The sequence below is a fragment of the Mauremys reevesii genome, linkage group 7, assembly GCF_016161935.1.
Source record: "Mauremys reevesii isolate NIE-2019 linkage group 7, ASM1616193v1, whole genome shotgun sequence".
Classification (NCBI taxonomy): Eukaryota; Metazoa; Chordata; order Testudines; family Geoemydidae; genus Mauremys; species Mauremys reevesii.
The window spans coordinates 77,313,817-77,337,775 of record NC_052629.1 but is presented as its reverse complement, the minus strand read 5'-3'; the positions used below and the strand labels follow the sequence as shown (position 1 = coordinate 77,337,775).

General features: G+C 57.7%; 2 protein-coding genes across 2 annotated transcripts in view; one reads left to right on the top strand and one right to left on the bottom strand.

Moving 5' to 3' along the window:
- The window catches only part of GNAI2 (G protein subunit alpha i2), a 228,151-nt gene extending 221,720 nt beyond the window's left edge, over nucleotides 1–6,431 (top strand). The window contains exons 8-9 of the mRNA XM_039546937.1: nucleotides 3,375–3,599; nucleotides 5,272–6,431. Coding sequence (XP_039402871.1) covers nucleotides 3,375–3,565 — 191 coding nt within the window. The 3' untranslated portion in view covers nucleotides 3,566–3,599; nucleotides 5,272–6,431. The remainder of the gene's footprint in view (nucleotides 1–3,374; nucleotides 3,600–5,271) is intronic.
- Nucleotides 6,432–6,698: 267 nt separating this feature from the next.
- Nucleotides 6,699–22,220, bottom strand: GNAT1 (G protein subunit alpha transducin 1). The gene is made up of 8 exons (XM_039548028.1): nucleotides 21,954–22,220; nucleotides 20,213–20,255; nucleotides 19,480–19,621; nucleotides 19,076–19,233; nucleotides 17,885–18,013; nucleotides 16,493–16,622; nucleotides 11,742–11,895; nucleotides 6,699–7,127 (listed from the first exon to the last, which is right to left on the bottom strand). The coding sequence occupies exons 1-8, from the start codon at nucleotides 22,057–22,059 to the stop codon at nucleotides 6,937–6,939; spliced, it is 1,053 nt and encodes a 350-aa protein (XP_039403962.1). The 5' UTR covers nucleotides 22,060–22,220; the 3' UTR covers nucleotides 6,699–6,936.
- Nucleotides 22,221–23,959: the final 1,739 nt, after the last annotated feature.

Genomic DNA, 23,959 nt, shown 5'->3' with positions numbered 1-23,959 from the left:
CTCGCTGCATTGTCGTGGAGCGAGATCCCGGGGCACAGTATCACCGACCCAAAGATTCAAACATCGGGTCTGACCCCCAGAAATCACGAGTGGGGCTTAAAACTCCTGAGCATCTAAAACCCAACAGCTCTTAAGTTCTGTTTCTTTGATTCTGATGTCTGAACCATCAGGCTCACTCGGGTCACTCTTGTCAAGCTTTTCTCTGCAGCTGGGAGGGCAAGACACCTTTTTTTTAAGAAAGCTGCGATCTCGTACAATGGCACAACTCCTCGTGAGAGCTGGCGGCGCTGGGGCCGTGGCCCAGCCAGAACGAAGGGCTGACTCGCACTGTCCCATGTGTGGGAAATCTGCCTCCTCCAGCAGAGGGAGCTGCTCACTGGATGCTGGGAGTTAAAGCTGTGTTGTAAGCAACTGTGGCAGCATGTGGGGTGAGAAACGAGCCGTGGGTGCAACAGCATCTCAGTGGTGCTATGGCTGGGAGTCTCCTCAGATCAGCAATTACTGGAGCCCCGGACTAATCTTGATCCAGAACAGGTGTGATTGGTTCAGTTGCATTCAAATCCCCTAGTGACTGGGTGGCTTTTGGAGCCAGTGGAAGCGTCTCCTTTGCGTGGGACTCGTGGCCTGGCTGTGAACTTCACCAGCCACTAGCCAGCATCCGGGGCCAGGTGTCGCACTGGGGCACTAACGCTGCATGGAGTCTGACTGGGAGTGTTCTCTGGGGCGTCCCCCTCCCCTTAGTGTGGCTGGTATTAACGCAGGAGTGAAGGGAGCCCTCCTGTTAATGAGCCCCTTCCAAGGGGCGGGGTCTGAATGGGGGAAACCCCCAAGCAATGTGTGGGGTGTGGACGGATGGTCTTAGGGGCAGAGGGAACACCCCTGTCCCCAGTTGTGCGTGGTTGGAGCTGAATCCTGGATGCAGGTGCCATGTTGTGGGCACGTTATTGTGAGAGGCACAACTCCCTCTTTCCGATCCTCCTGCCCCCTATTTCCCACTGCGAGGAGGGCACCGCCCCAATGTCTGCACAGCATCTGCTTACCAGAGATGCCAGAGGGTGGGGCCAAGGGGGCAGGGCTGCTGCAGTGAGCACTGAACGCTTTGGGCCTTACGTGGTACCCCTCTGCCATCGCTTTTTACAGAGTGATAACCCGCCCTGCCTGCTGGCCCTAAAACCCACTGCCTGTCCCCTCCCCTGCCTATGCAGCTCGGGGAGATCAGGAGCCATCCCAAGGGGTGAATCTGGAGCTGGGCTCTCTGCGTGAATTGGCCTGCATGGGCATTAGTCTGAGGAATTATTTCAGCTCAGTACTAATGTGGACACGAGAACAAATGGATATAAATTGGCAGTCGGGAAGTTTAGGCTTGAAATTAGACGATGGTTTCTAACCATCAGGGGAGTGAAATTCTGGAACAGCCTACCGAGGGAAACAGTGGGGGCGAAGGACCTCTCTGGCTTTAAGATTAAGCTTGATAAGTTTATGGAGGGAATGGTTTGATAGGATAACGTGATTTAGTCAATAGGTCAATAACGTGCGACCACTGGTAATTAGTACCGAGAGTCAATGTTGGGATATTGAAAGTCTTTTTCCTGAGTGTCTGGCTGGAGAGTCTTGCCCACATGCTCGGGGTTCAGCTGATCGCCATATTTGGGGTCAGGAAGGAATTTTCCTCCAGGGTAGATTGGCAGTGGCCCTGGAGGTTTTTCGCCTTCCTCCGCAGCATGGGGCAGGGGTCGCTTGCTGGAGGATTATCTGCTACTTGAAGTCTTTAAATCAGGATTTGGGGACTTCAACAGCTGAGTCAAGGGAGAGAATTATTTCAGGAATGAGTGGGTCAGCTTTTGTGGCCTGCATCTTGCGGGAGGTCAGACTAGATGATCATAATGGTCCCTTCTGATCTTAGGCTCTATGATTCTATGATTCTAGTCTCGGGGTGGGGGGGCATTTGGGTAAGCAGCACACCAGCTTGGGTCGTGACCTCAGCCCCTCAGGGTTCAGCTCTGGCTTTGGGGCTCGAAAGCAGGGCTCTTTCACCAACAGAGGTTGGGCCAGTAAAAGAGATTCTCACCCACCTTGTCTGTTGCTCCACTGACATATTTGCAGCCCCAGCATGGGAGCACTGAGCTGCCTCTGAGCCTAGAGATGAAACTGAATAGCCCCCGCTGTAAAGTAGCAAGGGCTGCAGGCTGGGCAGAGCTCAGCAACACTTGTGGGTGCACCCAGCGCTGCTGGCCACAGGGGGGCCCACGTAGGAGGAATCGCTCGAACTGCTCGGATGTATGGCTGGGTTCTCGGTTACTTGGAGCCGTTCTTGTGGGTTGTTCCAGGCCCCTTTGTGCCCAGGCCAGGGTACAACTGCAGTCAACAGAACCGCTTAAATTGGGGTCATTTTAACCAAGTCGGAGACTATGTGAGACTGGGCCAATGGTTAGGGCACGAACCTGGGACTCGGCAGACTCTGGTTCAGTTCCCTCGTCCCCCATCTGTGTCTCAGTTTGCCCATCTGTGCACTGGGGATAATAGCACAACTCTTCTGCACAGGGTGGGAGGTAAATACAATGTAGTGTGAGATGCCTCTTAGACAGACTAATGGAGGAAGTATTCCTGGTACCCCAGGCCCAGCTCTCTTCACCCCATTTCTACCATGGTGCACAGCAGACAAAGGGACTTCAGAGACAAGTGCCATTAAGGAGGTGTGGAGAGACGGAGTCAGAGATGAGTAAGGGGGGACATGACTGACAAGGTGCACAAGCGCATGGATGGTCAGTGGTGTGGTTCTGCTCTTGGGGCAGTTGGGGACATTGAAAGGCAACACATTGAATACTGCTGAGGGTACTTTTTCACCCAGTGTATATTTAACCTGTGGAACTCATTGCCTCAAGATCTCCCTGAAGCCAAGAGGGTAACAGGATTCAACCAAGGCTGGGGCGCCTGTATGGCTGAGAAGCTCCACATTTACATTGGCCAGGAGAGACGCATGGACGAGGCTTAGTTTTTGGGGTCATGCTTTCTAGAAGGGGCCGGTGATGAAGGGTTAGTGAATAAGACTGGGACATGTGTTGGATGGCTATAAGCCGTGGTTATAAGCAACCTATGCACTCTCTAGCAGTCAAATAGCCATTTATTAAAGTGTCTGTTGTTCATTAACCCTCTGTAGGCTGCTTGCAAACATCCCTGTGGTGTAAAGTGTGACTGTGCCTGTGGCACGCACCCAGCTTGGACACCAGGTCAGGATCTCACTTTCTGCCTGGGGAAACCGAGGCACTGCCAGGGGAAGAGACCAACCCAGGATCAGTGCTCATGGGGGCTCCTCTTAGCATTGTGCCTTGTATGCAGGTGGCTCATCTCCTCCTCCTCCTCCTCCTCCTTTTCAGGGGCCAATAAGTACGACGAGGCGGCTGGCTACATCCAGAGCAAGTTTGAGGACCTGAACAAGCGGAAGGACACCAAGGAGATCTACACACATTTCACCTGCGCCACCGACACCAAGAACGTGCAGTTCGTCTTCGACGCCGTCACCGACGTAATCATCAAAAACAACCTGAAGGACTGCGGGCTCTTCTAACGGCGGATCGGCACCTGCTGTGGAACGGGGGAAGGTGAGGCTGGCCGGGGAGGCCCCAGTGTCCAGCGAGGGCTCAGCCATAGAGGCCCTGGGGGATGGGGGGAAAGGCTGGTGCCCAGGGATGGCCTGTGGAGAAGAGGCACTGATGCCCGGGCTGGAGGAGGCCAGGCTGGGGAGCTCTGGGGCTGGCTGTGCAGCCAGGGTCCTTCTCTCTCCATGTCCCCGTCAGCCCCTCAGCCCTGGGTGCCTGAGCAAATGGGGCCTTTCCTCCTTCTCAAGCAGCCCTACTGAGCTGTGGTGCAGGGCAGCCCCACTGCATGGATCAGCCCATGGGGGCGCCTCTCAGTAATGTACAAGGCAGGCAGAGTATAGGGCAGGGCAACGTTTCCCAGAACCTCGCTCTGTGGGCTGCTGCTGGGGGAAGGGAGCCGCAGGCCCATGAGGAGGGGGCTGGGGGGCCCACAGGCTTGTGGGGAGCAGAATGGGGGCCAGCAGGCCCATGGGGCGGGGCCTGCAGGCCCTGGGGGGATGGAGAATGCAGCCTCTCTACTTCGCATAGTGATCCTGTCCCATGTGTGGCAAATTGGAGCCCAGTCATTGTGAAATCCAAGCCACCCCGCACCTGGCCCCCAGCCATCGCCTCCAGTTGCCCTGCAGCTCTATGGTGGGGAGCCTGGGGGTGGCCGTGGGTTGGGGGAGCAGAGGACTGGCTCTAGGTGGTACAGGTTGCACCAGGCCCAGGCGTTGGGCCCTCCTTGGAGAGGCCAGTGGGGGCGAGGGGGCTCTTACCCTTGCAGTGCCCACGTCCAGCGTTACTGACATGCCTGAGCCCAGGCACAGGGCCCAACGGTGCCCATGTTCTCTAACCAGCCTGAGACGCCATGGGAAGGCGGCTCCAGCCGGGATCCAGCCAGCTCCCTTTCCCAGGGTGGCTCACACTCAGTGTTGGCTGTACAAAGCCAGCTGTGCCAGGGGACACTGCTTAGCTGCCTGTCTCCCTGCAAATGGGCCGAGCCAGGACGGCCGGGCTCTGGGGAGCCTGGGATTCACCTGTAGCCCCTGGGGGAGGGATTCCAGCAGCGACTTGGAAGCTGTGTCCTGGATCTGGTAGCCAGTGCCTCCGCCCCGTACTCACAGTCCCACTGCCCTCAGCCCGGCAATGCCGGTTTCCCCCCGGGGGGAGGGTGCTCCCCCAGGGGCTGTGTTTGAAGGCATGTCCAGGGCACTGTGAGCCAGGCGCTGCCGTTCCTGATGGTCCTGGCAGGCAGGTGGAACCCGGGTCCTGCGCCTCCTGTGGCAATGGGGCCACACACACACGTTGCTGAGCCTGCTGCAGCCTTGGCTGCCAGAGCTGCGGGTGTTCAGATCCAGAGGTCACTAATTCGATCCCCATGGCTGATGACCCACCCGGGGGCATAGCATTAAATGGGCACCAAAGGAACTGCCTTGTGTCTCCCCTTCCTCGTCTCTCTGCCTCTCCCCCACAGTCCCATTGGGGGCTGCAGCGGGGCTGAAGTGCTGCCCATGGGCAGGTTGGTATTTGACCCCCCTCGGGTTTGCACGTGTCTGTCCTCAGTCTGGTCTCTCCATACTCCAGACCCTCCTGTTAAGCCTGGAGAGTCCCACCAGCCCGGGTGCTGGAAGGTAACGTGCTGATCAGCCACAGCCACGCACCAGCATAACTCCTGGGTACATCTCTCTTCTAGGATTACTTGAACTGCATGTACCGGAGGAGAGGCTGTCGCCGACGGAGGAAGGACTGCACCATTTAACAACTTCTGCTTCTTGGGGTTTTGTTTTCTTTTTTTCCCTCCTAATAAGACTTTGGTTAATGATCATAACATGAAGGCAGGTCCCATCTGGGTCCCCCAACTGCCTGCTGCAGGCCGTGTTTCTATCGGAACCTGCTTGGTATTTCTCCCCCCGTCCACCTCCACAAGGACTTATAGGTCACACAGATCAGTGGATGCAGATTGGGACATTTTCATCCGGTTAAACTAAAGTGCAGCAGCTTCAAAACAAAACAAAAAAAGATTATTTTGGGGGTGCGGAAAACTCACATTTTTAATTGTTTTTTTTTTTAAACTCCGGTTGGAATTGCTCCTGACCGTCCTCACTTAAGAAATCACTTTCCAAATGTTTACATTCGAACCATTGCTCTTTCACTGGGAGGGGCTCCAGCGAGTCCCTTAGACTCCTGTGATTTGCATAGACCAGCAAGAAAAAAAATCAACATTCCTTTAAAAACAAAACAGAAAATCATATTTTACATTGCTTTTTAAATGAGATCTTTTTAAAAAACTATTTAACAAAGTCCAGTACTAAATGGTCAAGTTGTCCTCACAAAATCTTCTACAGTTTAAAAAAAAAAAAAAATGTGCCTTGAGGGGTGTTAGTACATTTACATCTGTTCTGTAGTTTGCTCCAACGTGAGTTGTGTTAGAATTGGGTTCAAATAAAATCTCCCCTCCGGATCTCCAGGCTGGACTTTGTCCCCAGCGGGGGGAGAACACGGCCCAGAACCTTGAGCCACATCTTTTCCCATCGGCAGAACTAGGTTTCTAAGGGCTAAGACGCCAGCGAAGGACTAAGCGGTGGTGATCACATCCGCTTCTTTCCCGTTCCTTCTCCTCCCCTGCCCCAGTGGGCAGGGATTGCTCATGAGGTTGCTCTACTGTCAACTTTGTTTTAAATGTAGTTTCTTAGCTCTAACTGTAGCGTCGGTTGAGGAAACACTGCTGTATGTAAGCGGGCCCCGACAAGCTGCTCGGGGCCCTTAGCCAGCGACGGATGCAGCCTAGCTTTTATCACAGGATGTTTTACCAAATTGTTCACATGGTTTGAAATAATAAAATGTAGAAAGAAACCCCCCCGTTTGTGCTGCTTTGATTGGCTCCGTCCCCAGCAAAAGGGAGTTTGGGGGCCCGTTGGGAGAGGGAAGCCCCATGGAAAGCAGCTGTGAGCTTTGCCCGAGCCCCAGGGAGCTGTGCTCGCAGGGCCTGTGCTCTCTGTTGAGCAGATAGGCTGCAGAGGCCCCAAGACTGGCTTGTTCCATGCCAGGGATCCAGAACCCTCGGCATGGGGGAATGAACAGAGAGGCTGAGGCTACATCTCTTTATTAATAAAAGGGGATGGGGATGTGGGATCGAGGGGGAGCGGCAGCTGTGGTACTAGGGGATAATGGGGGGATTTGGATGAGGAGCTGTGGCCGTGATACAAAGGGGGTGACGGGTTGCCACAGCCATGGTACAGGGGGTGCGGGGTGTGGACGTGGTACATACTGGGAACTGCAGAGGTGGCACTGGGGGCCAGTAATGGGGCTGTGGCCGTGGGTGTCATGCTGGTGATTGGGGGAGGGGGGCATTGGGGGCTCAGAAGAGGCCACAGTCCTTGAGGTTCTCTTTGATGATGATGTCGGTGACGGCGTCGAAGACGAACTTGACATTCTCAGTGTCAGTGGCACAGGTCAGGTGCGAGTAGATCTCCTTTACGTCCCGGCGCATGTTGAGCTCCAGGAACTGGACCTTGATGTAGGCACCCGCGTCCTCGAACGTGTTTGGTCCTGCGGAGGCACCAATGCCAGGACAGAGTCAGGGGGCAGCTCAGCCGCTGAACTGGCTCTGAGCCCTGCATGGAGGCACGGACACCCTACAGCCTGCCAGCAGCTCCCTGCCCCCCGCCCCAACTTGCTGTGAAGGCCACTGGCCCAAGGAGCCAGACACCTCAGGCCATTACTGGGGCCCCGCTGCTGAGATCCCTCAAAGCTTCATCACCCCATTCACTCCATTTGCTCCCTTTTCTCCTCTACAGTCTGCTCCAAATGCATGTCTCAGATCCCCCTCTTCCCCACCCCCCCAAATACCCAGGTCAGCTTAAACAGCAGGGCTGAGCTGCTCCCCAGGAGGGACTTTGCCATCTCTGTGCCCTCCCCACTCGAGATGCCACTTGGGCTGGCACCCCCTTCCCCAGTGTAAATGCAAGGAACCAGAACCACTGGTGGACAGTGGCACTCTGCTAGGACTAGCCTGCCGGCCACTGACCCCTCACTGAGGGCAGCCTGCAGCTTTGCTCCCGCTGGGAGATGGCTGTGGCCACTCCTAGTGTGGGCAAAGAATCTCACCAGCGTGATCAGCTCCTGCAAACACCTGCCACACGGGACTGGCAGAGATGCCCTGAGAGTTGGCAGCAGCAGGACATCCGGCTCTGTCACCTGGTGCTGAGGGGAGCCAGCTGGCACAGGGGCACTGACTGGCTGCATGGCAGGGGTATGGGCGGTAGGGCCAGCACTGAGAGCAGAATTAAGGCTCTTCTGGTGGGGTAGGGGCTTGGGAGTATGATGGGCGATGCAGTGGGTGGCAGAGGTCTGGGGGTGGTCTCTAAGTTGCTGCCATGTGGCATGCTGGACACAGCCACACGGCCGTGGGTGTCCCCGGGCTGGAGGGTTGGACACGAGCTGCCCTCTGCTGCCCATCGCAGAATGTTCCCACGCAGGAGCCTGGCGCTAATGGTGGGTCTGCGGATTGCGCGGAGCCGGAGGGAAGCACTGCCCCTGCCCCAGGATAAGGGGGGATCCCGACAGAGGGGCTGGTCCCAGCTCCATAGCTCAGCTGAGCCGGCTTTTCGCCCAGGTTCCCCCTCTGCTGGGTGTGCAGAGCACGGGCCAGATTCATCCCTCTCCAGTGTGTTCTGTGGGAGTTTGGCACATCAGAGCCTCTGTGAATCTGCGCCCCAGCATCTCCTCTCCAGCTGTGCAGCACCTGCCTTTGGGAAACGCCTGCTCACGTGCCCCTCCGAGCAGGGTGGCTGGAGCCCTGCCCTGGGGGAGGGGGGCCACACTGCCAGACAGGGCAGTGCTGTCCCAAGGGACTGGGCTCTGAGCTCTTTGCTCACTGGGTTGCTCAGCAAGAGAGAGACCCTGGAGTCCCCATCCCCAGCCTCCCTGCTCGCCCCTCCCCAGTGCTTCCCTCTGGGGCTCTCCCAAAAGGGATCCCCAGGCCAGGGAATTTGGGGACTTAGCGCTGCAAGGCGTTCAGATACCTGCATTCCCAGGCCTGCGCTGGGCCCCCCTGGCCAGTGGGTGGAGCTGCTAACCAGTAGGAAATAACGGGGGGGGGGGGGGTAGGGTGACCAAATAGAAAGTGTGAAAAATCCGGATGGGGGTGGGGGGTAATAGGTCCCTATAAAAGAAAAAGCCTGAATATCGGGACTGTCCCTATAAAATCGGGACATCTGGTCACCTTGGGGGGGGGGGGGGGGAAGCGAGCCCCAGACCCTCAAAGGGACTTGGTCCTCAACCCCATCAGGATCTTCAGCTGGGACCCCTCTTCTGGAGTTAGGGGCATAACCTGGTCAGTTCTAGTGAGGCTCCCATAATTCAACCACTGGGCAGCAGGCCCCATTGCACCCTAAAGCCTGGGCAGTAGGGCAGCTCCCCTTCTCTGCAGTGGCCTTGGTGAAAGTTAGGGTCACTACCCCGCCCAGGTTGGGTGCCGCAGGTTGGCCTGCCAGGCTGGACGACATCTGGTTCGAGAATTCGGGGGAGGGCCCCGGTGTGAGCGAGGGCTCCAGGTGGCTCAGGGACATCATGGAGGTGTGAGACCCTGCAGCTCACCTGCTTAGCTGCTGGCTTCACCCCCTGGCTGTCTGATGAGCATGGTGGGTCCTGCTCGGATGATCAGCAGCCCTGCGCTCAAGCCCAGCAGCAGAGCGCTGGCTGCTCAAAGCATTCCACAGCTGCCATGGCCCCTTCCCCACCTCACCTCAGGGAACCCGGCTCTGGCCCTTGGCTTCGGTTCCTGACCATCTACTCCTGCACCAACCACTAGGCCACCCCCCCCATCCCACTCCCTGCCCGAGGCAGCTCTGCGCATGCTCACCCACAGAAACCACTAGGCACCATGGGGACTTTAATGGTGGAAACTCAGGCACCTGGAGAGTTGACAGCAGCTGAGTGCACCCAAACGTTGGACTTAGGCAGCACTGAATTTGTGCTATAAGATGGGGATGTATCAGTTAGAAGTGACAAAGGAGGAGAAAGACCTGGGTGTATTGGCTGGTCATGGAATGACTGTGAGCTGTCAATGTGATGCGTCCGCGAAAAGGCCAACGTGGTCCTAGGATGCACCAGGCGAGGTATTTCCAGTAGAGACCGGGAAGTGTTAGTACCATTACACAAGGCACTGGTGAGACTTCATCTGGGACACTGTGCAATTCTGGTCTCCCATGTTTAAGAAGGATGAATTCAAACTTGAACAGGTACAGAGAAGGGCTACTAGGATGATCCGAGGAATGGAAAGCCTGACATATGAAAGGAGGCTCAGAGAGCTTGGCTTGTTTAGCCTAATCGAACTAAAGGTGAGGGGAGATATTATTGCTCTTTATAAATACCTCAGAGGGATAAATACCAGGGAGGGAGAGGAGTTATTTATGTTAAGTGCAAATGTGGACACAAGAACAAATCGATGTAAACTGTCCATCAGCAAGTTTAGGGTTGAAATTAGACAAAGGTTTCTAACCATCAGAGTGAAGTGCTGGAGCAGCCTCCCAAGGGAAGCAGTGGGGGCAAAAAGCCTAACTGATGTCAAAATTGAGCATGAAAAGATTATGGAAGGGACGATATGCTGAGGGATGATGATGGTTTGATGAAGTACAATGGCGTGTGGCCGATCCACGACCGCCATTAGCAACTAACTCCAAGGGCCAGTGATGGGATGTTAGATGGGGTGGGATCTGAGTTACTACAGAGAATTCTTTCCTGGGTGCTGGCTGGTGAGTCTTGCCCACATGCTCAGGGTCTAACTGATCACCATATCTGGGGTCAGGAAGGAATTTTCCCGTGTGTCAGATTGGCAAAGACCCTGGGGGATTTTCACCTTCTTCTGCAACATGTGGCATGAGTCACTTGCAGGTTTATACTACTGTAAATGGTGAATTCTCTGTAACATTTGAGGACCTCAGTATCTCAGCCAGACATTAGGGGTCTGTTACAGGAGTGGGTGGGTGAGGTTCTGTGGCCTGCAATATGCAGGAGGTCAGACTAGATGATCACAATGGTCCCTTCTGGCCTTAAAGGCAGTGAATCTAAACTGGCATCAAGGTGCCCAAATCCCTCTATGGCCCTAGCCGTTGGGGAACAACAGGGAGAGACCCCCCCCCTGCACTGGGCCCCCTCCTTTCACACCCTACTACAGCAGAGGACTCCTCTAACCTGCCTGAGCAGCTCCACTCACTCCCAGCTGGGCTCGAGCACCAGGGAAGAGATGCTGAGTTCTGAGCAGGTTTGGCAGGATTCGATTTGTATTGGTGAATGTCGTTAAACGTCGATTTCACCTGCATGCCCAAACCCATGAAAACCTAGTTCCAGCGGGAAGGCTCGGCACATCCAGACTGGCAAGGGACAAAAACTGCTGGGTGAGACCGTCTCAGGGCCCAGCCAGCACTGGGGATGGACTGAAACTGGACAAATGGTCTAACTCCTAAACAGTAAAGCCAGGCCTGCTTTGACCATTTAAGTAGATCTGTTTTTGATGGCTGGCCGGGTGATGGTGACAATGGTGCGGTGATGGCTTACACAGCTTCAACTGAATCTCAGGGTCTGCCGGCACTAAATAATTATTGTCTCTCCCCCCCGCACCCCAATCTCCCACAAGTGTGAATATTTAAACTGAGAGAAAAGTTAAAACCGCTGAAAACTCCCGAATTGTGCACAACTGCGGAAATGTAAGTTGATAAAAAATCTTTAAAAATAAAAAGCTCCATGAACATCAATACTAGCTGTCATCAACATAGAAACTAACCCCCAACTTCTGCCGGCCAGGGGAGTGGGGCGCTGACCTTGCAGGGGCATCATCCTTTGCACGGAGCAGTGGGGAGATCTCGGGGCCAGCGATGGAAGCACAGGTACATGCTGCCATATAGCTAACCGGTGGGCGTGCTTAGTGTAAGTATCTGATCTGGCACTTAGCGGGCTGCTTGGCTTCTGAGCTGTGCCCTGCAGCTGGTCCCCCATGAGCCACCTTGTGCATAACGAATCTACATGCTGGTCGCTGGTGTTTAGAGCCAGGCTCTCTCAGGTCTTCGATTTGTGAATCAAAACCCAGTTCCCCTGCACCCTCTCCCCCCACCCCACCCCACACAGGACGCGCAGCAGGGGGCCTGCAGGAGGCTGGGCACTTACCATCGTAATCGGGGAAGCAGATGCTGAGATGGGCCTTCCTGATCTTCTTCAGGAAGACGTCCTTCTTGTTGAGGAAGAGGACAATGGAGGTGATGGCGAAGTAGCGGTGGTTGCAGATGCTATTGAAGAGATGCAGGCTCTCATGCATTCGGTTCTGGGGAGGAGCAAGGGGCCAAACGGGGCTTTTAGTTGCATCTCAAGCATCAATTTCCTGCCTTGTCTCCTGGAGTGTCTGGGGTGTGAATGGGAGGCCGGCTGGGCCTGGGCTGTTGGAGGACAGATTGCAGGGTCTCCCACCCTGTCTAGCTTGCTAACCCTTGTAGCCTTCGAGTGTGTGCTCTGCTGCTCCCCTGCGATCCCCAGCCCCTGCCGCATGGTGGGTCCGAGCCCCGCTAGCTCCTGTTAATAACATAGAGAGGTTTCTATCCAGACATCTCAGCATGCTTTACAGAGCCTAGGAGCATCATCCCCATTTTACAGCTGGGGAAACTGAAGCACAGAGCAGCACAGTGATGTGGACAGGGTCACCCAGTAGGCCCACCTTGAGTCGTGCTCCCCACGCCCCCCGGCCACGCTGCCTCCCAACGGGCTGTCATCTCTGCTTACTCGCAACTTATTGGTGTTTGGAGTGAGCCCAGGGAGGCAACTGCTGTCGTCAGGGGCAGCAGGTTTGTATAATTTTTGGTGGTGCCCAGAACAGGTCCAAGTCCCACCCTGCCACCCCCACCTGCTTTGTAAGCCAATCTACAGTAACTCTTCACTTAAAGTCGTCCCAGTTAACTTTGTTTTGTTGTTACGTTGCTGATCAACCACAGCAGTGGCTCTCAAACTTTTTTTTTTCCGCGGACCACTTGAAAATTGCTGCGTGACTTGGCAAACCACTTAATGATCTTTCCAAATGTTGTTTGTACCATTAGCTAACTACTGTAAAGCACTTTGGATAAAAGCGCTATATAAAAAACCTCCTTAATAATCATAAACTTTTTGTTCTAAACATAAAAGCACACAACTCATATTTTAACATCAGTAGTATTCATGGGTGGCAAGTTTGTAAAAATTTTGGTGGGGCCCAGAACCCGCCCCCAACTCCGCCCCCCCAACGCCGCCCCCACCTGCCTAAGGCTCTGGGAGGGGGCTCGGCGGGGGAGGTCTGGGGTGCAGATCCTGGGCTGGGGATTAGGGTGCAGGAAGGGTGCTGGGTGCAGGCTCTGGGCTGGGGCAGGGGGTGGGTGTGCAGGAGGGGGTGAAGGGTGCAGGCTTTGGGATGGAGTTTGGGGTTGGGAAGGGGTGTGTGGGAAGGGGGAGGGAGTTTGGGGATAGGAGGGAGTGCAGGGTGAGGACTGTGGGGCTGAGGATGAGGGGTACATGATGCAGGAGGGGGCTCAGGGCTAGGGAAGAGGGTTGGGCTGTGGGGTGAGGGCTGTGGATGAGGGGGTTCATGATGCGAGGGGGCTCAGGGCTAGGGAAGAGGGTTGGGCTGTGGGTGAGGGCTGTGGATGAGGGGTTCATGATGCAGGAGGGGGCTCAGGGCTAGGGCAGAGGTTTGGAGTGTGGGGTGAGGGCTGTGGATGAGGGGTTCATGATGTGGGGACGCTCAGGGCTGGGGCAGAGGATTAGGGTGCGGGGGGAATGAGGGCTCTGGCTGGGGCTGAGGGTTTGGGGTTGGAGAGGCTCAGGGTAAGAGCAGCCTGCCTTGCCAGTACTGGCGGAGGGCAGGCACTAGGACCCTGCGGCAGCAGACAGCAAATCTGCTGGGAGCCCTCCGGGCAGCAGGCAGGGGAGAGGCGCGCTGCGTTCTGTCAGGCAGGGACGCAACACAACGCGGCGGAGGGGGGGGAACACGCGGAGGGGGGGTGGCAGGCGGGGGCTGGGACCTGCTCCAGGCAGGGTCGCGGCGGCGGGGGGAGACCTGTGGTGGCCGGGGCCAATCCAGGCAGGACCCGGGGGGCGGGAAGAGACCCAGCTCCAACTATTGCTGGAGCAGGGCGCCCAGCCCTGAATATTGCTGGGGCCCGGGCCCCACACAAATATATAACCTGCCGCCCATGGTAGTATTAACCTTTCTAATGCGATGGCTGTGGCCTCCCTCCCCCGCCATGGCAGCCCCTGAAATCGGGCTGGAAAGGAGCAGGGGTCTCTCCCCCACCACAGCAGCCACAGAGCTGAAGCTGGGAAGGAATGGGGGTCTCTCCCCAGCAGCTGCAGCCCTGGAGCCTCTTTCTCTGGCCTCCGTAATCCTGCATGTCCCAAATTCCCCCATCCCCTCTTCTCACACCACTGCCCCCTCACAGCTACCCCCTAATCCCCCCACCTCACCTTACATGTGCCACCACCTCACCTTACATGTGCATCTTCTCCAGGGTCCAGGCACCTAACTAGAGGAGCCACGCCTGAGCGGCTCCACTAATTAGGTGGGGGCCCTTCATTCTCTCATGTGTGGCTGCCCAGGAATGCACCTTAGTGGGAACTATCTGCGGACCACCTGAATGGAGCTCGTGGGTCACTGGTGGTCCGTGGACCACAGTTTGAGAACCCGATTTGTCCCTGCTTGCAGGAAGAGAGGCCCACTAGTGGTGGGCGCTTGGAACCAGAGTGGGCCGACAGCCCCCCATCAGCTCCCCTAAGTTCCCTGTGGGGGGGGGGGGGAAGATGCTGTTTTCAGGGTGTCCCCCTCCTGTTTCTGCCCCCCCCCCTCCACAGAGCAGGGGGTGACACGACAGGGCTCAGAATGGAGGGAGCTTGCTGGCAGCAGCTGCTGTCTCAAAGTCTCTCTCTCACACACAGGGTGTGTGTCTCTGTCTCTCTCTGCCATGCTGTCTCCCCCCACCCCCCATTCCTGCTGCCTTATAGAGTGTGTTAACCCTTGAGGGCTCAGCCGAGAGCTAGTTCATCAATTAGCACAGGGGGGTCTCAAACTTTTGTACTGGTGACCCCTTTCACACATCAAGCCTCTGAGTGCGACCCCCCTTATGCATTAAAATCACTTTTTAATATATTTAACACCATTATAAATGCTGGAGGCAAAGCAGGGTTTGGGGTGGAGGCTGACAGCTCTCAATCCCCCATGTAATAACCTGAGGGGACCCGACCCTGAGTTTGAGAACCCCTGATTTAGCAGTAAGGCATTCCCTGGGAAATATCCCACCCTCTGACTCCAACACCTCAACCAAGCTTCACAATCATCATTGCTGTGTGCAGTATTAAATTGTTTAAAAAAAATTCCCTGGAACCTAACCCCCTTATTTACATTAACTCTTTTGGGGAAATTGGATTTGCTTAACATCATTTCACTTAAAGTAGCATTTTTCAGGAACATAACTATGACATTAAGCGAGGAGTTACTGAATATTTTTTAAACTAATGTAAAAATGTGAGGGCTCGGGGGTGGGGCTGTGGATGAGGGGTTTGGGGTGTGGGAGGGGGCTCAGGGCTAGGACAGAGGGTTGGGGTGTGAGGGTGAGGGATCTGGGGTGGGGTGGGGCTGGGGATGAGGAGTTTGGGGTGCAGACAGGCTGCCCCGGGGCAAGGAGCAGAAAGGAGGATTCCCCCCAGCCCTCTCCCCGCAGGCAGCAGCAAGCTCCAGGGGAGGGCCCCCCACCACTTCCCCCCTGCACCACACTCAGCTCGCACCATTGTCAGTGCACGTGCTCCTGGAGCCCCTCTGAGGTACAGGATGCCCTCTCGACGCCCCTGTAGTGGGTCTTGGGGGGGGGGGGCTGCCATCACGTGTATACCTCTTCCCGTACTGCTGCCCCTCACTGGGGGTGGGGCTGCCCCTTGTCCAGCGGGGGGCAGGAGTGGTGACTGTGGGTGGGGGGGGGGGGGTGCTGGAAAATGAAAGGGCTGAGGGGGAAGGGCAGGCTCAGGGTCAGTCTGCCCTGGTAGTACTGGGGGCACTAGGACTCTGTGGCAGAAGTTGATGCAGGAGGCAGCATGGAGCCACAGAGGAGAGACAGGGACGCTCTGCTCCGGCGCCCAGGGAGGCGCGTGGAGGCAGCAAATGGGGGCCGGGGGACACTCAGGGGAGACATGTGGGGGCAGCAGGTGGGGTCGGGGGAGAAACCCGGCCCCAAACATTGGTGGAGCTGTGCCCCCGGGCCCTGAGTATTGCTGGATCCCGGGAACCATGGGCCCATACAACTCGCCGCCCCTGGCTGTCACTCCAGGTAGATTATTTCTAGCTGTATCAGCAGTGTTAAAACCCATGTTAAACCTCCACAGCAGGATGTTCCACCCCAGTCTCCGCCATCAGCAGAACGTAGGGTGACCAGATGGACAGTCCTGATTTTGGGTTTTTTTTCCTTATATAGGCATCTATTATGCCCTACCCCGTCCTAATTTTTCACCCTAGCAGAACGGTACTGAGTGCCTGCCAGTGCTGGCTCTCACGGCACTTTACCAAGCATCTGCCCGAGGCCACGGGCAGGGCAGGGACCAAAACACAGGTTTGCTAAAGTCCCCACCCGGCGCTGTGACCACAGCTCCACCACGCCGCCTCCTCGGACTCCATGTCTCCACAGAGAATCAGACTCGTTAGCCAGTCTCAGGGGCATGAGCTGATTGGCTGGATGTTTTTGGAGGTGCTCTGTGATAGGTTGGCCTTGGAGGAGTTCTGCATGGATCTGAGGCCCCTGGAGTTCTTCCAGTGCTTGGGTTGTTGCTCTTCTTGCACATGGCCTGGCCCCGGGCCCAACCGGCTCCCTCTGGCTAAGAGCCAAGGGCCTCAGCCCCCTGGTATCTGGGCCACTCACCACTTCGTCGTCCTCCACCAGGACCATGTCGTAGGCACTGAGGGCAGCGATGAAGATGATGCAGGTGACCCCTTCGAAGCAGTGAATCCACTTCTTCCGCTCGGAGCGCTGGCCGCCTACATCGAACATCCTGGGGCCGGGGAGAGGGTCCCTTGAGCAGCCAGGCTCTGAATGGGGCATGGCCGCATTGCTAGCATGGGGGGGAGAGACCTCCTGGGGGGACCTCTGCTATGGCTTGGACTGGGGGCATCTCTGCAGGGGTGCCTGGCCACATGCGGCTGACCGCAGCTTGGGTGACAGCTGCTGAGTAAGGGATTGTTGGAGACCTGGGCACAGATGGTGGCAGGGACCCTTCCTTGGCAGCGGGGACCAATGTGGTGGAGAACAGTGCTGGGTTAGCCACAGAGCAGGCCTGGCACTGGGCAAGGGGTGCCTCCACTCTTACCTGGAAGGAAAACCCCAGGGAGCTGTGGTCCATGCCCCCCAAGGGCTGGTTAGTGCCAGCTGTGGTGCCCACCCAAGGGGAAATGGTCTGAGAGTGTCATGCTGAGGATGGCTGTGTCCCAGCCTGCCCCGCTCCTAGGCAGAGTCCACGTGACATCTCCTGTCGCAGCTGGCCAGGACCACCCAGCTGGGACTGGGGACAGGTGGCTGGAGCAGGGAAAGGAGCCTCCGCAGAACAAGATGGGTGAGCTCCTGGGATGGGGGAGCAGGAGCTAATTGGAGGCTCTCACTGGGGTGGGGGAGTTAAACCCCCTGCTCTGCACACAATGGAAAGACTGCAGCCTGCAGCCTGGCTGGCACAGCAGGATCCTGAGAACCACGGCTGGCACCGCTCTCGGCCTGGGTTCATGAGCACTAGATGGCGCCAGCCACTAACGAATGAAGACTGGGCCGAGCCCTGGTGAGATCACGGTGCCAAGATGCAGCGGGTGAGAGCGGCCCCCTCCCAGGGCAGGGGCCTGGGCTGAGCATGGGATTCAGCCAGTTCCTGGGGGCGCTGGGGCCGGAGGCTGATGGAGATGGAAAACAGCCCTGGAAAGCTGAGGGCCCCAACCCCCCTGCCCCCATTCTGTCATGTCGGTGCATTGCACAAGCAGCGTTGGCCCAGCCAGCCCCGGGCCCTGTGCCCAACTCTGCCCACCTGCTCCCATCCATCCCACTGCCCAAATCTCCTCGCTTTAACCCTTCGAATCCCAGCCTCCCCCCATTGTCTCTCCATTGCCCCAGGCCCCAGAGTCCTGCCCAAGCCCAGTGCCCCCTTCTCCTGTGCCCCACAGCCTTGGGGTGGCTCTCTGCACCCACACCTGGAACTGGCTGCTGGGACCCCTGTTGACCCCCCCCCCGGGCTGTCTGTGCTTACCAGGGCCCTGTACCCACGCCATGCCCTACCTGAAGTTGAGGTCCTTGAAGGAGAACTGGGTCTCGATGATGCCAGTGGTCTTGACCCTGGAGCGCAGCACGTCCTGCTCTGTGGGGACGTAGCCAGATGCCACCAGGCGCGCCAGGTCACTCAGGTAGCTGCCCAGGCACAAAGGAAGGGCCTGAAACGCTCATCACCTCGAGGAGAGGATGGGATGGTCTCCATGCTCCCCAGGCCCAGAGTGGCTGGAGCCAAAGGCTGGGTCCCCTTCTGGCTGGGTGGCTCTGGCTGGATGGCTCAAGCAGGTGCATAGGGGTCAGGGATATAGCCCCGTCGCTGCCTCACACTTGTGTCCTGCTGACCAGGGTCTCTTTGGGTGCTGGGCTCGGTGGCTTTGAAGGAGCATTGGCCCCAGCTCAGAGTGGGGGGCAGCAGCTGCACCAAACCTCTAGTGGGCACCATGACTAGCTTCCAGCTGAGACACCCGTTCACCCTCAGGCTGCGGGCTCCCTGGGGCAGGGCCTGGCTCTCGCTGGGTGTCTGGGCAGTGCCCAGCACGAGGGGCCCTGGGAGCTGGCTGGACCCCACGTGATGCTAGATTCTAGGGCGACCAATGCCTAGAGACACCTGCTGCTGCTATTTAGTTCTTTGTATTGCAGCGGTGCTGAGATTGGGCCTTGCATGGACACAGCGAAGGGCTGGCACTCTATAGCTACAGACCTTCCTGCAGGCACCCCGACTGCAACCCACCTCCTGCCTGTCTCCCACCCCCTCTCTGCTTCTCCAGGAGAGGGGCCCTGGCCCCACTACCCCCAGCCCTGCACTGGCATCTGGGGTGGCTCTGAGTCCCAGTAGTGCCATGCCTCCTCAGCTTGCACCCTCTTGGCCTCCCTGTGCCAGTGCCTGTGGGGGCTCAGCAGAGGGCTGCACCACTGCCTGTGCCAGAGGAATGGGGCTAGGCACTGGGGGGAGCTGGGGAGAATCCCCCCTTGCTCTCCCTCACATACTGGGGAAGATGAAAACCTCTTGTTCTGACGTTCCCCCAAACTCCGCCCAGCCTCCAGTTCAGTGCAAAGCCAGGGGAGTTCCTAGACCATCTCCCATGGGACTGGCAGGCCACTTCCTTGCCAATGCCTCTGTGATGAGGTCTGCGGGGGCACCTGAGCCTGGCACTACCTGGGCAGCATCTGCTCTAGGAGGTTACACAGGAAGGTTCATACTAGCCGGCCGAGTCGTTCAGCTGGTACTCAGAGGCTCGCTCGAAGCAGGCCTGGATGCCTGTGTCCTTCCAGAGGCGGGCGATGATGTCAGACATCTCCTTGGGCATGGTGCCCTCTTCGATGGTGTCAGCCAAGTGCAGCAGCTTACGGGCATCGTCCTGGAGAGACAGGGCATAGCAGGGTCAGCTGCTCCAGCTTGGCCCAGGGCTCACCGGGAGGCACCAGATGCTATGAAGTAAAGCCCTGTCAGTAGCAGGAATTGAACCTGGACCCGCTGGATCTAAATGCATGAGCTAAACTACCCAGCTCTGCTGTCCGGGGCCGTAGGGGGCTCATCAACCGCTATATGTGGCTGAGAGGGGTGCAGAACCCCACCCATCCCCCTCCTGTGCCCAGCCGCTCACCTGACGGGCCGAGTCCCCATACTGGATGCTCAGCGTGCCCATGGCCCGCATGATGGCCAGCATGGACTGCAGGGTGTTGCTGTAGATGATGGAGATGAATTCCAGGCACTCTTCCAGGGAGTATCCATCCTGGTGGATGATCCTGGTGGAGACAGGATCAGATGGTGAGCCTGCGGGAGGCTGTGGGCTCCGTGGCTGGGCACTCCCTGGCAATGCCCGGCCAAGCGCAGAGGGTACCCAATGGGCTGGAGACGTTGCCACTGCCTTGCTTCCCTCCAGTGAGTTTCCCCAACGCTAGCTTGACAGTATGGCAGCCGTGCCGGGGTGGCATGTGCTGCCTGAGGGGCAATCTCAGCACACTGCGGTGGGTGTGGTGGGTTGGCAGAATTCCCTGGGGGTGAGGAGGGGTAGTGGGGAGCCCCCAGAGGTTTCACCCTAGAGTATTGCAGCTGGGCATCACCTGGAAAGGCAGAAATTGGTGGGGGGCAGCATGCCACTGTCAGTAGAGGCTGCTGCTGCTGGAGATCCTGTCTCAAAGAACCAGGCATCCAGGGTGGTGCAGGAGCACTGGCTGTGGGGGAGCTCCCAGCTATGCCAGCCCCAGCCTTTCCCAGCAGGGGGCACTGTGGGAAGCAGGGCAGGGGGTGCTCCCAGCTATGCTGGCCCCGGCTTCTCCCAGCAGGGGGCGCTGTGGGGAGCAGGGCAGGCATCAGTGAGGTGTGAACCCACTTACTTCATTTGCTTTACAATTGTGCTCTTCCCAGATTCGCCAGCTCCTGGGGGACAGAAAAGAAAGTCATGGCAGGGAACGCGCCCGGTGTGGAGCGCGACGCAGCCACCTGGGTTGCCGTGCCGGGGGATGCTGGGCGGGTGTGACAGCAGAGCGGGAGCGGGCAAGAGAGATAGAGAGCCACCCTGGGTGGCATGGGCATCACGTGGCTTGACATCCTCTGTGCCCATCCGGTTCTGCTGCAAATCCCTCCCTGGCACTGGTTGGATGGACCAACCCATTGGCTGGACTAGCAAGGCCCTGGGGTGGGACTGGAGCCCACTGGGCTGCATGTGTCACAGCCCCCCCCCCCCGCCGTGTGCTCGAACCACGGAGGCTGGTACATCCCCAGAACCTGCTTTTAGCGCCGGAGGGCCCCAGTTCAAGCGCTGGTGCGTTGGGCAAGATGGTGGCTGAGTCATGCAGCCGCTCCGGCCCAGTCCCCTGGCTGCACTCAGTGCATGGCTGCGAAGTGAGCTGGAGAGTTGAGAACAGGGGGCGGGGTGGTAACAGCCCTAATCCGCTTCTCTGCAGACACAGGGCTCTGGCTAATGAGATCTGCGCCACGGCTCAGCTTAGCCACCCATGCCCAGGTGGAGGGGCCCATGCAGATGCTAGCCACAGGGGAAGGGGGTGCTGGTGCCCCAGCAGTCTGTGAGCAGGAAGCAGGCATGAAGGCTGGCGTAGTGTAGGCTCTGCCCCAACCTTGCCGTGTGGGAACAGCAGCTGTTATCGGGTGCCTCCGGGACAGCATGAGCCTAGAGCCCATGGCAATCGCTGCTCTTGGACGGCCACGGTTGGAGGACTGAGATGCTGGTGGCCAGAGAGAGATGCAGCCTCGCCAGACAGATGGAGGGTGACCTCCGAGCCTCCTCTGCAATCGCAGCATTTCAGACACTCCTCTAAGAGCTCAAAGTGCGTCAGCAGGTTAAACCAAGGCACAGACAGGTTAAATGATGCCCCACCCCACCTCCAGGCTCCCCGGGCTAGATTGCACCCCCAGAGGGCTGGAACCGCGGGGTGTAAAGCCAGCGACAGCAGGCCAGACCCTCCCCTGGCACAGCGCCATGAAGGCAAGGGCTACAGCAGTGCCATCAGCCGGGGGTCTGTCCCTATGGCGGGCGGAGGAGCCGCTGTAGATTTACCTCGGCTGGGCCCAGCACAGTGTCTCTAAGGCACCAGCCCCATGTCTGTCAGTGTCAGGGAGCCAGGTGGGTTCAGGTCAGTTGGTCACACACGGTCCCCCCAGGTCCAGCCCCCAGGAAGGCCGAGCACCCGGCCTGGCGCGTTGGGGGCGCTCAGGGGCAGGGAGCTGGGCGTCTGTGCTTGTGTGTTTAATGCCGAGGGAGTCTGAACTGAAGCCCAATGCCACCCGCCCTGCCTGCCTGGCACCACCCTGGGCTGGCTCCCCCAGTGCCATGCCACGGGAGCTGCCCTTCCTGCCACTATTGGGGCAGAGCCCTGTGGGATGGCCCAGTACCATAGGCTTGCTGGTCAGGAGCTGGGTGTGTGTGTGTGGTCAGGAGTGGGAGGCTGGCTCAGGATTGGGGAGAACTGGTCAGGCTCTGGGGGAGCTGGTCAAGATCTGGGGGGGGGGGCTGGCTCGGAATTAGGGTGCTGGCTCAGGATCTGGGGTGCCTGGCTCAGGATGGGGGGGGACTGGCTCAGGATGTGGGGGGGACTGGCTCTATAGCCCAACACATACCCAAAAGCAGCAGTTTGACCGTTCTGGCATCCTTCTCTGCATCTTCCTTGAGCTTCTTCTCCAGCTCGCGGGAGTGTTTCTCCTCTGCACTGGCGCCAGCGCCCATGGTGCGGCTGGTGGTGCACCCGCCCAGCCGCTCCTTTGCGCTCAGCGACGGGGGGAACCCAAGATCAGCCCCCGAGTGTCCGGCACCCTCGGCCAGTCTCTCTCTTCGCCCACCAGGAGCACTAAGCGGCACCGTTCCCCACTGCCTCGGGCTCCCCAGGCACCGACTTTGCCCCTGCCCTGGCCCCGGTGCCAGCCACACACCAGTTGGGGAGGATTTTGCGGGCTATGGCCATCAGGTGCTCCCAGCCACCCAATCTGTGGCAAGGACAGGTGGCCAAGGAACAGGAGTGGACCCACCCCGCCTCCCATCACAGCCCAGCTTGGAGCTGACTTGCTGTGCTCAGCACTGCAAGCAGCTGATGAGCCCCTGGCTTAAGCTAAAGCCCATCAAATCTCCCCCTTGCTGAGCCCAGCGATTTCAAGCCTCATCCGCTCCTGGCCATGGATGGGGCAGCAGGTTATACAGGGAGGGCCGTCTCCATAGCCCTGCACCCCACTCCCTGGCATGGAAGCAGCATAGGTTGGCATAGGGCACAAAGGGTCCTGTGCTGAGCCCAGACCAGCTGGACCTGCAGCTCTGGCACCAGGACATTGAGTATCCAGGGGCTCTGAGGACCGCCCTCGACATCAGCCAGTGCTGTGAGCTCTTCGGGGCACCACGGGCTGGAGCACCTAGCATGCCAGGGCCTGGATCTCAAGCTGCCTGCATGGCCACGTTCTAGATCCGTGTGGGCAGCTCCTACTATGGCCTGGCATGGGAGCAAGGGGGGATTCAGGGGAATGGCCCAGCTGGCTGGGGGAAGGGGTTTGCCATGTAGGCACGGAGCTGCTGTTTCCCTCCCACAGGAAGCTATGCCAGCTGGATTTCCTTGCCCCCTCCCAGTGCCACCCTCCCTTGCTGCCCCATCAGGGCTCAGGGTGACGCCCCAGGGAAACCTTTGAGCTCATCTCATCAGGCCCCTCCTGCTCCCTGTCCCAGCCCTGCTCTCCGGCCCTCAGGGACTCAACCCCCCCTGCCCCCAGGAACTGTCCAGGGCTTGCAGATCCCCAGACCTGCTCCACCGCCCAACCGTCCATCTGAGGGTGCCCAACACCAAGGCCATACGCTGCCCTAGCCCTACCACCACCCAACGAACATGCCTGTCCCTGGAGATGGGGCTCAGGAGACCAGATATGATGTATACACTGCACCAGCCTGGCCCATGGCCTCTAGCCCCAGCCAGCCCCATGAGTGGGGAGGCCTGGGACCCAGCTGAAGGGAATCAGAGCTTAGGGGTGGGGGTGGGCAAAAGAGTTGTTGGGGAGGAGCCTGTCTGGAGCAAATTGAAAAATGGGAGGGTGGGAGTTGACTTGGTTGGGCCATTGAAATATTTCATTTCAACCCCCATTTTGCTTTTGACCACTATTAACCATGTTTGAGTATTGGGTTGTGTTATTTATTATTTCAAGTACTTTACAATGAAAGGAATGTTGGAAAGTGAGGATCCTGTTTGGAAAATATTCCTGGTTTCAATTTTTTTTTTTTTTTTTGCTGAAAAACCTCTAAATAAAAATTTAGGAAAAAATCAGAACATTTGGCTATTTTGGGGTTGAAAGGACTCAGTGTTTTGAAATTCCTTTTAATTTTACTTTAAAAAAATCAAAACCATTTCAAAAGTAGCAATAACCAGCACTTTACTGCTTGAGGTCCTGGTTTATGGTAAGTGTGATTGAGTGTGTGGGTTGTGTTGTGTGGGTCTGTGTGGGTGGCAAACGAGGGAGGGGTGCTGCAGTCAGAAGCCACATGTGTTTGGGGCTTTGGTTGTGTTGGTACGTGGGTGGTTGTGTTGATTTCTATGCAGGTTGTGTTGTGCTGGGAGAGTTGTGCGGATCTGGGTGGGTGGCAAATGAGGGCTACT